The sequence below is a fragment of the Lagenorhynchus albirostris genome, chromosome 7, assembly GCF_949774975.1.
Source record: "Lagenorhynchus albirostris chromosome 7, mLagAlb1.1, whole genome shotgun sequence".
Taxonomy (NCBI): Eukaryota; Metazoa; Chordata; class Mammalia; order Artiodactyla; family Delphinidae; genus Lagenorhynchus; species Lagenorhynchus albirostris.
In genome coordinates, this window is record NC_083101.1 from 50,458,897 (window position 1) to 50,471,906 (window position 13,010).

Genomic DNA, 13,010 nt, shown 5'->3' on the forward strand with positions numbered 1-13,010 from the left:
AAATAAATTCGTAATTCACTGTTACATTGTGTACGTATGTATGTATATGTATATAATGTGTGTGTATGTTTGAAAAAAATATATATACAAGCCCAGACCAAGGTCTACTAGTAAAAACACCAAAACCTTCACATGTATTACCTTCAGGTAGTGGAATTATAGATCTTTGTTTCTGAATATTTTAGTCTGTTTTAATTTTTTTTTACCGTGAACCATATACAGTATCGTTTATGTGTTATAAAAATTTTACATTAACTGTGTCATACTGTAAACATCATTTTAAAAATTAGTTAAGAGACTTTGTTTCCTAGGAAAGTACTTTCTCATTTTTCTACTGTGAGTTTACATTACTTATACAAGTAAAATCACAAGAACTTTTATCTTTTCTTCTTTTTCTAAGTTCCATGTCTTTACCTTCTTCATCGAGGCTGCTATAACTCTGCCCTTCGGTCAGCAAATCACGCTTCTCATCCTTCCATTCCTGGCTAATTGAGGACACAATCTCCTGTGAGGTTGCCTTCAGGGCGGCAATGGAGTTGCACCGTTTTTTAGAGGGTGAGGCCTTCAAAGCTAGAAAAAGGAAAAGGAGAGACAATTATAGTTATTGTAAAACCACATGAATATATTTATTAAATTAAAATTTTACTCACGATTTATTAAGATTTTCGTCATTATTTCAGTAGGATGCAAGATGCTTTGTTTTATATACATGAGGAAAGGGAGATGATATTATGTTTTGGCAATTTTATTTGTCCAAAATGATTTGACTTAAATCAGAATAGCTTAGAATAAATTTGGATTGATATATCTCTCCAGATGTTGAAATATAGTCTTATTTGAGGTGAAATTCAAATGCTGCTGAAGAATTACATTTCCTCCTCCAAGCAATGTTTTTCTAGGGCTGGGAAGAGGTTGAGTGGGTCGATAAGCACAGATGGTAAAGTAAGGAGAATTCTCATGACCCCAGTTTTATGAACTTGGGACTGGGAATTTCTAAACATGCCAATGTTTAATCTTATACTCATGTTACCCAATTTAACCAAGTTACTTCTGGTTGCTTTTTTCTTTCAGTGACTTTCCACTGAAATTTCCTGCCTTTGGGTCTTTTCTAGGTCATGGTTACTTCAGATGTATAATTCACTCCTGATTTTTGTCCAGACAGCATTGTATAACTTCTGAAGTGTGTTGGGAACCTGAACCAAGGCAAGTGTACTTCACCATCAATCACGCTCACTGAAGGCTGGGACTTTACTTCTGATATGTCAGTGGGAGCTGCTTCAGCTGCAGCCAGACCATCCCCATGTATATTTTCTCCATGCTGCAATCATTCTTCTTGCTCAACACTGTTGGAGAATTTTATTGGAGGGGAGAGGGAGAGGGAGGTTGAGACCTCTTTACGCTTTCCCCTGAACTTGGTGTTAGCAGTGTCTCTCTTCCTTCGGAGGTTTGCATATAGGGATAACCTGACAGCAGATGCATTACAGTGACTGTGTTCAGCCTTGGGAATCTCAGAGCTTAGATGACACTGCTCGTCAGGGGCATCCCATCAGCAGCTTGCAAAAACTTAATTGGAGAAGGACTTTGGGACACACAAATGAGGAAAGAATAGAGGGCAATCTCTCCACTTAAAGCGAAGGGAAGGTTTATGTGTCCCGTGAGCAGTCTTAGAACCATAATAACATAACTGTAATCAATAACATTTTAGAAGCCTTAAGAATTTGGAAGCCAGCAGCCACATTCCTTATCTCAAACTATCCAGGTGGTCATCTGAGGGAGGTAGGCCCTTCTACAGGTCCAGAAACTGAGAGCAGAGAAACTGTGACCTGCTCAAGGTCACAGAGCTAGAAACCATGAAATCCCAGGTGTCTTTGTTTGAAGTTGCCTAACTGTGGTTCATTTCCTAGCTCTGTGGCATCCTATTTTCTGGTTAAAGTGAGGGAGGAATAAGATAAAACTAGAGTTTGTTTTTCTTTGAGGGGAGGAGACTCGGAATGTTTAAAAACGGATCAAATGGATTTTAGTGGCAAATAAGTGCACCAAATGTGTCATTTTTTGAACTCCTCATCTCATCAAAACAGTGGTCACACTTGCTTTACAGGTGTGAAGTAATTATCCATATGCTGGCTTTGGCTTTAATATTCTATCTGCTAGCTTTCATAAACTCTCAACTCTCACCTTTCAATCCAGTCCAGGTTTGAATCTGGTACTTGAACAACACAGGTTTGAACTGTGTGGGCCCACTCATGTATGGATTTTTTTCAATACCAAATGCTATAGTCCCACATGATCTGGGGTTGGTTGAATCCTTGGGTGCTGAGAAAGCACACATGTGCAGGGCCGACTCTAAGTTACATGTGAACTTTCCATTGTGTCGGGCTTTGGCACTCCTAATGCCCCTGTGATGTTCAAGGGTCAACTGTGTTTTAAAATTTCTAAGTCAGAGGATCTCAAATGTGGTTCAGGGACTGCTAGGAATCCCTGAAATTCTCCTCGAAGGTCTGTGATGTTAAAATTATTTTCTTAACAATATTAAGAAGTTATTTATCTTCCTCACTCCCACACTTTCCTGAGTTTTCTAGATGCTACATGAGCTGTGGTATCGCCACAGAGACTGAATTCAGAAGCATACAAGAGAGTCTGGATGTCTTCTATTAAGCCAGAATTAGGGATCTGAAAAAATATAAAATAATGCCACTTTTCCCAAGCAATTATTTGTTTTGGAAAACATAATTATTTTTCATAATTACTTTGTTAGAAATTTTTTACTTTTTTGTTAATATTGACGTATGTTAACATGCAATTTTTTTTATTGTTACCTTGTAAGAATATTTAAAATTTTCCTCAATTTAAAATTCTAATAGGTTAAATATAGACAGTTATAATCCACATAAATAAAAGCTCTTTGGGGCCCTCAGTCATTTTTAAGAGTGTAAAGTGGCGCTGAGACCAAAAGGTTTGAGAATTGCATAGTTCTTAGGTCAGTGCTAATTCTCTAAACTGAGAAACAACCAGGATCAGAAGAATGTTGGCAGCATCACGGAAGAGTGAATGAGGGGAAGATGCTCAGACAACTGTCTGTACTTGTTGTGGCTTATCATGGACCAAAGGCCAAGATCCCCCCAAAGAAATAGCTCTTTGCTCATTATCAGCAACACATACAATGAACAGCAGAGAAGACCCCAAAACAAACCCCTGCCAGGACCAGATGGCACCTAAAGAAAGCCTTTACTTTTGTCTTAAATGGTCAATCTTCCTTAAAGGAATTATCTGAGCCCATTCAGTGGATAAGGACTTGAATATTGCAGAAATTGAATACCTCAGGGACTTTTTTTTTTTTCACATTTGGGGAGATCATTTATTTTCCAAACAATTTCATGGATTACAAATATGAACTCAAGTTGTGACTTTTTTTTTATACCAGAGATTGGGTTGTGGCAATTGGATTCAGTAGGTTTCAAAAGGTTTGACGTCAATCATTGGCATCAGGGTGTGTTTTCAACTCTGTAAAAATCTAATCATGTGCACCTATACCTTTCGTAAGGTTTGATAACTCTGTCACTTGGAGGAAATGGGCGTGGTTTTTGGAGAATATATAAAACATCAAGCAGAGAGCCAAGCTCCTTCTTCTCCAGAGCCTAGAGCTGTTGTGTTTGGACTTGGCTGGGCTGTGGAGACTTTGGAAAGTTACTGCCACCAGGAGGTGAGCACCTAATCAGGGAATTGTTTCGACTGGAAAATCTCAAAGGATGGTTTGGGTTGCTGGTTACTTTCTTTTGTCCACAGAAACTCTTGGATTTGTCTTTGGCTAAATAATGGTGACAGGTATCGTGTGTCCACTTCCAGCTCTACATCCCGCTACTCAACTGCTCCTACCCTTAACTGCTTTTCAGCTCACCTATCTGCCATCCCCTGAACCTCCATGTTCATTCCTACCCCTGGGCCTTTGTACATGCTGTTCCTTCTACTTCAGATGCCCTTCTTGCCTCTCTTCCTAATTAACGCTGGCTTATAGTTTCAGGACTTAATTTAAATATTTTTTTCTCTGTGAAGCTCTCTTTGGGAAGATTGGTTTTATTTCTCTTTGTGTACCTACAGTAGCCTATGGAAAAACTCTATTAACAGCTGCTTTATTACATTATAAATCTTTTACATGTTACAATCCCTGACCCAAAACGGACCATGAAATTACCGAGGGAATTTAATTTTTTTTTAAAAAAAGCTTTCTATATTATTAATGCTTAGCATAGTGTTAGGTACATAGTAGGTACTCAAATGTTGGTTGAAAGAATTAACTATTGTTCTGAAATTTTAGGACAGTTGATTTTTAATTAATTAATGTATCAGTACTATTCTATTCCTTTCAGGAAACTAAGTTTTAGTACTCTAGACACATTATCTGGGTAGAGAATTTCAGTGAGGTTCCAACATTACGGTGACTAATATTTGCAGAAAGAATTATAGGATTTTGCAAACATTACTACATTGACAGCATGACTCAATTCTGGGGTGGGATAACAGATTTAAGAAGGCTAAAAAAATGATTTAAAAAAAGAAACTTGAAGACCAAGTATTGTTTTCTTGGGGGTAGGGGTGGGGAGGGGAAGTTTTCACATACAAAGAAAGTATACCTGTCGTTGAATGGCTGAGTAGAACAGAGCCCCCTGCCAACCTGTGCTGGGAAAGTCTGAACAAGGAATAATCTTTGTTTTATTAAGCCGCTGAGAATCCAGAGTTAATTTATTGCTGCAGTAAAACTTAGCTAACATGAGTAATAAACTATTTTTTTAAATAAAATCACAACAGAAGGGGTATGTGAATGTGTGTGTATGTGCTTAGTGAAATATTTGGAAATTTATATTCCCAAGTTTAAATTGTGACTTTCTCTGGGTAATGCATTTTCATTATTGTAATTCAATCTGTATTTTGTTCCTTTGAACTTTCTATAATAAACATGTATTACTTTCACAATCAGAAAAAAAAAAGGAAAGTATGACTGTAGGAATTAAGGGCTTTAACTTAATCATAGCTGATAAAGGATCTGGAAGTTGTATTTTAAACTGTCAACTTTACTAATTAAATGGCTACCCTTTGAAAAGCTGGTAGTAGATGAAAAGTCCATTCATTCATTCAATTATTCATCAAATAATGATCGAGGGCCTACAATGTGCTAGCTTCTGGGAATATATATGAGAACCACACACAGCCCCTACTTTTCAGGAACTCAAAGTCAAGTGGGGGAGATAGAACAACAGCTTACTATAGCAGAGTATGGTAACTGCTGTGAAGGAAGCATCATCTGAGCTGAGATATGAAGGAAGACCAGGGGAAGGATGGAGATCACTACAGGCAAAGGGACAAGAACATGTACAGATGTGGAGGCAGCCTGGAATGATGGGGTAACTGCAGGGCACTCAGAGCTGCTGGAGGCTTGAGGGTAGGGTAGAGCATGGAATGGGTGTGAGAAAAGTCACAGCTAGGGAAAGAGAGGCCACGTCACACAGGGACTCAGAAGCGAAGTTAGGATTTTGTGTATTAGGAAATACACTGAAGTTTTTATTAAGAAAAATAGTTTTTTTAAGCATGGAAGAGTTTTAAATAGGAAATTAGCAAGAGGAGATTTAAACTGATGCCTCTGGCTGGGGTTGGGGAGATTGGATTGGAAGGGGATATGACTGGAGGTAAGAGAGGAACATGAGGGCCACAACTTTATGTGAAAAAAAAAAAAAAAGCCCAAACCAAAACCATAAAAACCACAATGGCTGAACTAGGAGAGGTGCTGTGAAAGAAGGGGACGAACTCTTGATATTTCCAGGTGAGACTAGGTATTGGTAAGTGACTGCATGTGGGTGGTTAGGCTTTGACAAAGCTGGATGCCTGCACGTCTGGTTTGGGTAACTGAGTAAATTGTGGTGACCTTCAGGGAGGCATGGACTCAGGATGTGAGGCAGGTTCTTGACCAACCTGGGGGAATCCAGAAATTAGTCCTAATATTTGTGGACAACTGATTTTTCAACAAGGAACCCAGATAATTCAACGGGGGAAAGAAGAGCCCATTCAAGAAATGGTGCTGGGGGCTTCCCTGGTGGTGCAGTGGTTGAGAGTCCGCCTGCCGATGCAGGGGACACAGGTTCGTGCCTCGGTCCAGGAAGATCCCACATGCCGCGGAGCGGCTGGGCCCATGAGCCATGGCCGCTGAGCCTGTGCGTCTGGACCCTGTGCTCCGCAACGGGAGAGGCCACAACAGTGAGAGGCCCGCGTACCGCAAAAAAAAAAAAAAAGAAATGGTGCTGGGACAACTGGATATCCACATGCAAAAGAATGAATTTGGACCCTACCTCACACCATATACTATAAATTAAATCAATATTTGTAAATCATACACCTGATAACAGAAACATGTGTTGAGAATATATAAAGAACTCTTACAACTCAACAATAAAAAGACAATCTAATTAAAAATGGGCAAAGTATTTGAATAGACAGTTCTCCAAGGAAGATATAAAGGGTCAATAAGCACATAAAAAGATGTTCAACATCATTAGTCATTAGAAAAACACAAATCAGAACCACATTGAGATACTACTTTATACTCACTAGATGTCTAAAATGAAAAAGACACATAGTAACATAGGGCCCGTGAGCCATGGCCGCTGAGCCTGCGCGTCTGGAGCCTGTGCTCCGCAACAGGAGAGGCCACAACAGTGAGAGGCCCGTGTACCGCAAAAAGAAAAAAAAGAAAAACACAAATCAAAACCACATTGAGATACTACTTTATACTCACTAGATGTCTAAAATGAAAAAGACACATAGTAACATACGTTGGTGAGGACGTGGAGAGATTGGATCCCTCATACATTGCTGGTGGGATTGCAAAATTGGGTAGCTGCTTTGGAAAGGAGCCTGGCAGTTCCTCAAAATGTTAAATAGAGTTACCATCTGACCTAGTGTTTCCACACCTGGGTATGTACCCAAGAGGAATGAAAACTTATGTCCACAGAAACCTTGTGCATGAATTTTCATAGCAGCATTATTTGTAATAGCCAGAAATGTAAGCAACCCAAATATCCATCAACTAGTGAGAGGATAAACAATATGTGTTAAATCCATACAATGGAATATTATTCAGCAATAAAAAGAATAAAGTACTACAAGATGGCTAAACCTAAAGTACTACAAGATGGCTAAACCTTGAAAACATCATGTTAGGTGAAAAAAACCAAACACAGAAGGCCACATACTGGATAATTCCATTTATGTGACATATTCAGAACAGACAAATCCATAGAGACAGAAAATAAATGAGTAGTTGCCAGGGGTTGGGAAGAGGAAGGAATGAAGAGTAACTGCTAATGGATATGGGGTTTCTTTTCAGGGTAATAAATATGTTCTAAAATTAGATAGTGGTAATGTTTGTACAACTTTGTGAATATACTAAGAATCACCAAATTGCACATTTTAGAAGGGTGAATTTCCTGATATGTGAATTATACCTGAATAAAGATGCTATAAAAAGTAGACTAAGAAATCAAAGTGGGAAAAAAATAGATTTGACTACTTGAGAAGTAAAAGACTTGTTACATCAAAAACATGATAAACTATACAAACTGGAAAGGTTCACAACTCACACCATATTTCATGCAATTGAGGATGCCATTGACTGCACCATTAATTTATATACTACTAAGAAAGCAAAAACTCCCAACATGGGGAATCTCATGGAGGAGCCTCACTAAACCTGGGATCCCATGGGTTACATCCTCCATAAACCTCCCAGGGACCACAAGGAAACTCATGATTTTCAACCACGGCAAAGGGTAAAGAGAGGCAGAAAATCTTCCTTCAAAATTTGAACCAAGTTGGTATTCACACAGGATCGCAGCCTGAATAAATACTATGTTATGGTCCATCTTAGGCAAAAAAGATCTTAAACAGAAAATTTAATTGGTAGTGGTCTCAATTTGAGACCAATTTCAAGATACCACTGAGATAGTCAAATGCGAAACAGAAGTTTTTCTTAGAATGAAATAAGGTTAAAAAAAGAGACTGATATCTTTGACGTGTAGAGTTCATATAAATCATTTGGAAAAATAATAAACACTAATGTAAACGAGCAAATATTACAAAGCTCAATTCTCAAAGGAACTACAAATGGGTAATAAACATGAATAATGGTTGAACTTCACCAGTACTTAAGAAATACAAAATAAAATAACCAGATAACATCTTTTACTTATCCAAGTAGCACAATTTAAAAAGAATAATTCTGGCTAAAGGCTAGAAGAAAATAGACTCTCGTGGAAGTCTAGAGTGGCATAATCATTCTGTGCAGTTATCTGCATTTTAAACCCTTAGTACTTCTTCTTGGAATCTATCCTAAAGAAACAGTCATAAGCTTGGACACCATATTTATCTAAAATCATGTTCACAAAAATACTTGTTAGAAAAAGGAGAAATAATGTAAATGTCCAAATGATAGAATCTTAAATAGATTATGGCATACCCATATAATTTTAATGTTGTAGTGTAATTTTAAATGGTTTCTTTGTACAATATACAGTGATATGGGAAACTATTCATATTATAATATGTGAAAAATAGAGGACATATACATAAAATTGTACACCACTATGCTACCATTTTTATATAAATATACAAAACACAGAAATAAAGATGGTAGGAAGTATGTGAAAATATTAGTAGTGGAGGATCTGAATAGACATTTTTCCAGTGATGACACAGAGATGCCAACAGAAATGGCTGTTATCTGAAAGATGACAAATAATAACTGTTGGTGAAGATGTTGAGAAAAGGGAACGCTTAGGCACTGTTGGTGGGAAGGTAAATTGACCAGCCACTATGGAAAACGGTATGGAGATTCCTCAAAAAGCTAAAAATAGAACTACCATATGATCCAGCAATTCCATTGCTGGATACTTATCCAAAGGAAACAAAACATTAATTAGAAAAGATACACGCATGCCTATGTTCACTGTAGCATTATCTACAACAGCCAAGATATGTGAGCAACCTATGTGCTCACCCATCAATAGATGAATAGATAAAGAAGATCACACACACACACACGCTGGAATATTACTCAGCCATAAAAAAGAATGAAATCTTGCCATTTGTGACCTCATGGATGGACCTACAGGGTATTATGCTAAATGAAATAAGTCAGACAAAGAAAGATAAATACTGTATGATTTCACTTATATGTGAAATCTAAAAAACAAAACAAACGAACAAACGTAAGAAAACAGAAACAGAATTATAGATACAGAGAACAAATAGGTAGCTGCTGGGCAGATGGTGGTGGGAGAAATAGGTGAGGGAGATTAAGAGGTACAAACTTCTAGTTGCAAAATAAATGAGTCATGAGTATGAAATGTACAGTGTAGGGAGTAGCCAATAATTATGTGATATCTTTGCATGGTGACGCATCATAAGTAGACTTTTGATGACGGTGGTGGTGATCAGTTTGAAATGTATAAAAATATCAAATCACTCTGTTGCATAACAGGAACTAACACAGTGTTGTAGATCGATTATACTTCAAAACTAAACACACTCATAGAAAAAGAGATCAGACTTGTAGCTACCAGAGGCTGGGGGTGGGCGGTGGAGGGGGAATTGGACGAAGGTGGTCAAAAGGTACAAACTTCCAGTTACAAGATAAATAAGCACTAGGGATGTGATGTACAACATGGTGAATATAACGAACACTTCTGCATGTTATAAAGGATAGTTGTTGGGAGAGTAAATCCTAAGAGTTCTCATCACAAGGAAAAACTTTTTTCTATTTCTTTAATTTTGTATCTATGTGAGATGATGGCTGTCATTAAACTTATTGTGCTCATCATTTCATGATGTATGTAAGTCAAACCATTAGGCTGCACACCTTAAACTTATACAGTGCTGTATGGCAATTATATCTCAATAAAACTGGAAGAAAAAATATTTATAGTGGATAATTCTGGGTTGTGAGATATCAAATAAGCTTTATGGTTTTCTTTGTATTTTCCAATATTTTTACATCGAAACGGTTTTACTCTCACAAAAATTAACTCAACATGGATTAAAGACTTAAACATAAGACCTGAAACTGTAAAACTCCTGAAAGAAAACATAGGGAAAAGTTCCTCAACAATGATCTTAGCAATGACTTTTTGCATATTACACCAAAAGCACAAGCAACAAAAGCAAAATAAACAAGTGGGACTACATCAAACTAAAAAACATCTGCATAGCAAAAGAAACAATCAATAAAATAAAGAGGCAGCCTACAGAATGCGAGAAAATATTTGCAAACCATATATCAGATAAGGGGTTAATATTCACAATATATAAAGAACTCATAAAACTCAATAATAACAAAAGCAAATAATCTGATTAAAAATTGGGCAAAGGACCTGAATAGACATTTTTCAAAGAAGACATACAGATGGCCAACAGATACATGAAAAGATGCTTAACATAACTAATCATTAGGGAAATGCAAATCAAACCCACAATGAGATATCACCTCATACCTGTCAGAATGGCTATTATCAAAAAGACAAAAAATAATAAATGTTGGTGAGGATGTGAAGAAAAGGTAGTCCTAGTACACTCTTGGTGGAAATGTAAATTAGTGCAGCCACTATGGAAAACAGTATGGAGTTTCCTCAAAAAATTAAAAAGAGAACTACCATATGACTAGCAATCCCACTTCTGGGTATGTATCTGAAGGAAATGAAGTCACTATCTTGAAGAGATATCTGCATTTCCATGTTCACTGAGGCATTATTCACAACAGCCAAGACATGGAAACAACCTAAGCGTCCACTGACAGATGAATGGATAGAAAAAAATAAGGAAATCCCACCACTTGTGACAATATAGATGGACCGTGACAGCATTATGCTAAGTGAAATAAACCAGAAAGAGAAAGACAAATACTGTATGATCTCACTTACATGTGCTAAAAAATTGAACTCATAGACATAGAGAGTAGAAGAATTGTTACTTGAGGCTGACGGGTGGGTGAAATGGGGAGACATTGGTCGAAGGGTACCAACTTCCAGTTATAAGATGAATAAGTTCTTGAAATCTAATATACAGCATGGAGACTATAGTTAATAATTCTGTCTTACACACTGGAAAGTTGCTAAGAGGGTAGATCTTAAATGTTCTCACCACACAAACACCTACACACACACACAATTTGTAATTATGTGAGATGATGAAAGTCTTAAGTAACCTAATTGTGATAATCATTTTGCAATATATATGTGCATCAAATCATCACACTGTACACCTTAAACTTACATAATGTTATATGTCAATTATATCTCAATAAAGCTGGGAAAAAAAGCCTTAAAAAAGAAATTGTTTTACTTTCATTAACAAAAAACTCCAATAAATATTATAAGAAAAAAAATCTGTCTTATATAAATACAAAATATGAACATTCTACTCTTTCAGTTTTTTTTGTGTGGCTAAATTGTTATGAAATTGGACCACAAAATACCTAAATGATAAAATAACATAAGTAACAACAGGGTTACTTTTTCCTTTTCACATAGTTAAAGAATTTTCTACATAAATAATACACATCCATTATGGAAAAATTGATAAATATTGATGTAAAGAAAAAGAAAATGCCACACCATCTCATGGTTTGGAATAACCATTGTTAACTTTGGGTTTAGTTTGCTCTTCTTTTTTTTTTTTTTTTTTTTTGCTCTTCTTTTTTTAAGTCCTTATGGTTTAAAGTTAGGGTATTGATTTGAGATCTTTCTTCTTTTTTAATGTAGGCATTTATAGCTATAAATTTCCCTCTGAGCACTGACTTTGCAGCATCCTCTAAGTTTTAGGAATGTGTATTTTCATTTCCATTCATCTCTAAGTTTTTCCTAATTTCACTGTGTTTTCTTCTTTTACCCATTGGTAGTTTGAGAGTGTGTTGTTTAATTTTCACATATTTGTGAATTTTCCAGTTTTCACTCTTTATTGATTCATTCCATTGTGATCGGAAAAGACACTTTGCGTGATTTCAATCTTTTAAAATCTATTGAAATGTGTTTTGAGGACTAACATATGGTCTATTCTGGAGAACACTCCATGAGAATAACTACTGTTAACATTTTTATATATCCCATTAGAATTTTGTTGTGCATTTAGGTATGCAGACCAATAACTATATATATGTGAATGAAGCTAGCTATAAGGACTAAATGTACCTTTAATACATCATTTTTTATTTGTTGCATATTATTCCATTATTTCATAACATATTTAACCAATATATTATAGGGTTGGATTTTAGGCAGTTTATAATTTTTTCCAGCACAAAATTAGACTTTAATGATTACAGCACCAATAAATACCTGGCTAGGATACTTAACCATAATTACTAAGTGATTACCACTTTTGGGAGATAAATAGTCCCAACTCTTCCAATAAAAATCTTACAAAGTGAAGTCAGCCAGTAAGTGCTAAAGGTAAAAAAAAGAAATTCATAAAAATCTTACCTTGAATTTTCTTGAAAACTCTGGAATTCATAAACTTTAGAAATCTGTCTGCATAAAAGCTTGGTCTATGAACCGAAACAGTGTCCTGAAAAGACAAATCAGGTACCAGAGGTTTACCTCTCAGTTTGTTTCAAGCTAGAGGAAAGCTCTATGCAGTTGGCTCTCTGTTAGCCAATGTCCTTAACCAGAAGGTGTGGATGTTGGGAGCCACAAAAGAGTGATGCCCACGTGCTGTGTGCCCAGGAGCTGGGGTGGGGCAGGAAGCACAAGGCTCAATCTGAGCAGAGGTTCCAGATACTCATGGTGAAACAGAGCATTAAGAGGGGCAGGGGTGAGATAGCAAAGACTCTGCTTCATAAACCCAAACAGCTGATCCTTGTTCCACTGTGTGCCATGAGGGGCTTTTAAATTCCATTTTTTAACATGGAAGCCAGTGTCTCAAGTGTCATCTGGAATAAAGACATAGCACTTTCAGTCAGGAACAAAAACTGGGGA

At 36.7% G+C, this 13,010-nt stretch overlaps 1 protein-coding gene across 3 annotated transcripts in view; it reads right to left on the reverse strand.

The window, feature by feature from the left end:
• Positions 1–13,010, reverse strand: part of PIP5K1B (phosphatidylinositol-4-phosphate 5-kinase type 1 beta) — a 328,239-nt gene that overhangs the window by 89,743 nt on the left and 225,486 nt on the right. For all 3 annotated transcript variants that reach the window (XM_060155008.1, XM_060155009.1, XM_060155006.1), the window contains 2 exons: positions 12,516–12,600; positions 415–570 (listed from right to left, as the gene is read on the reverse strand). In XM_060155008.1, the coding sequence (XP_060010991.1) occupies positions 415–570; positions 12,516–12,600 (241 nt within the window). The remainder of the gene's footprint in view (positions 1–414; positions 571–12,515; positions 12,601–13,010) is intronic.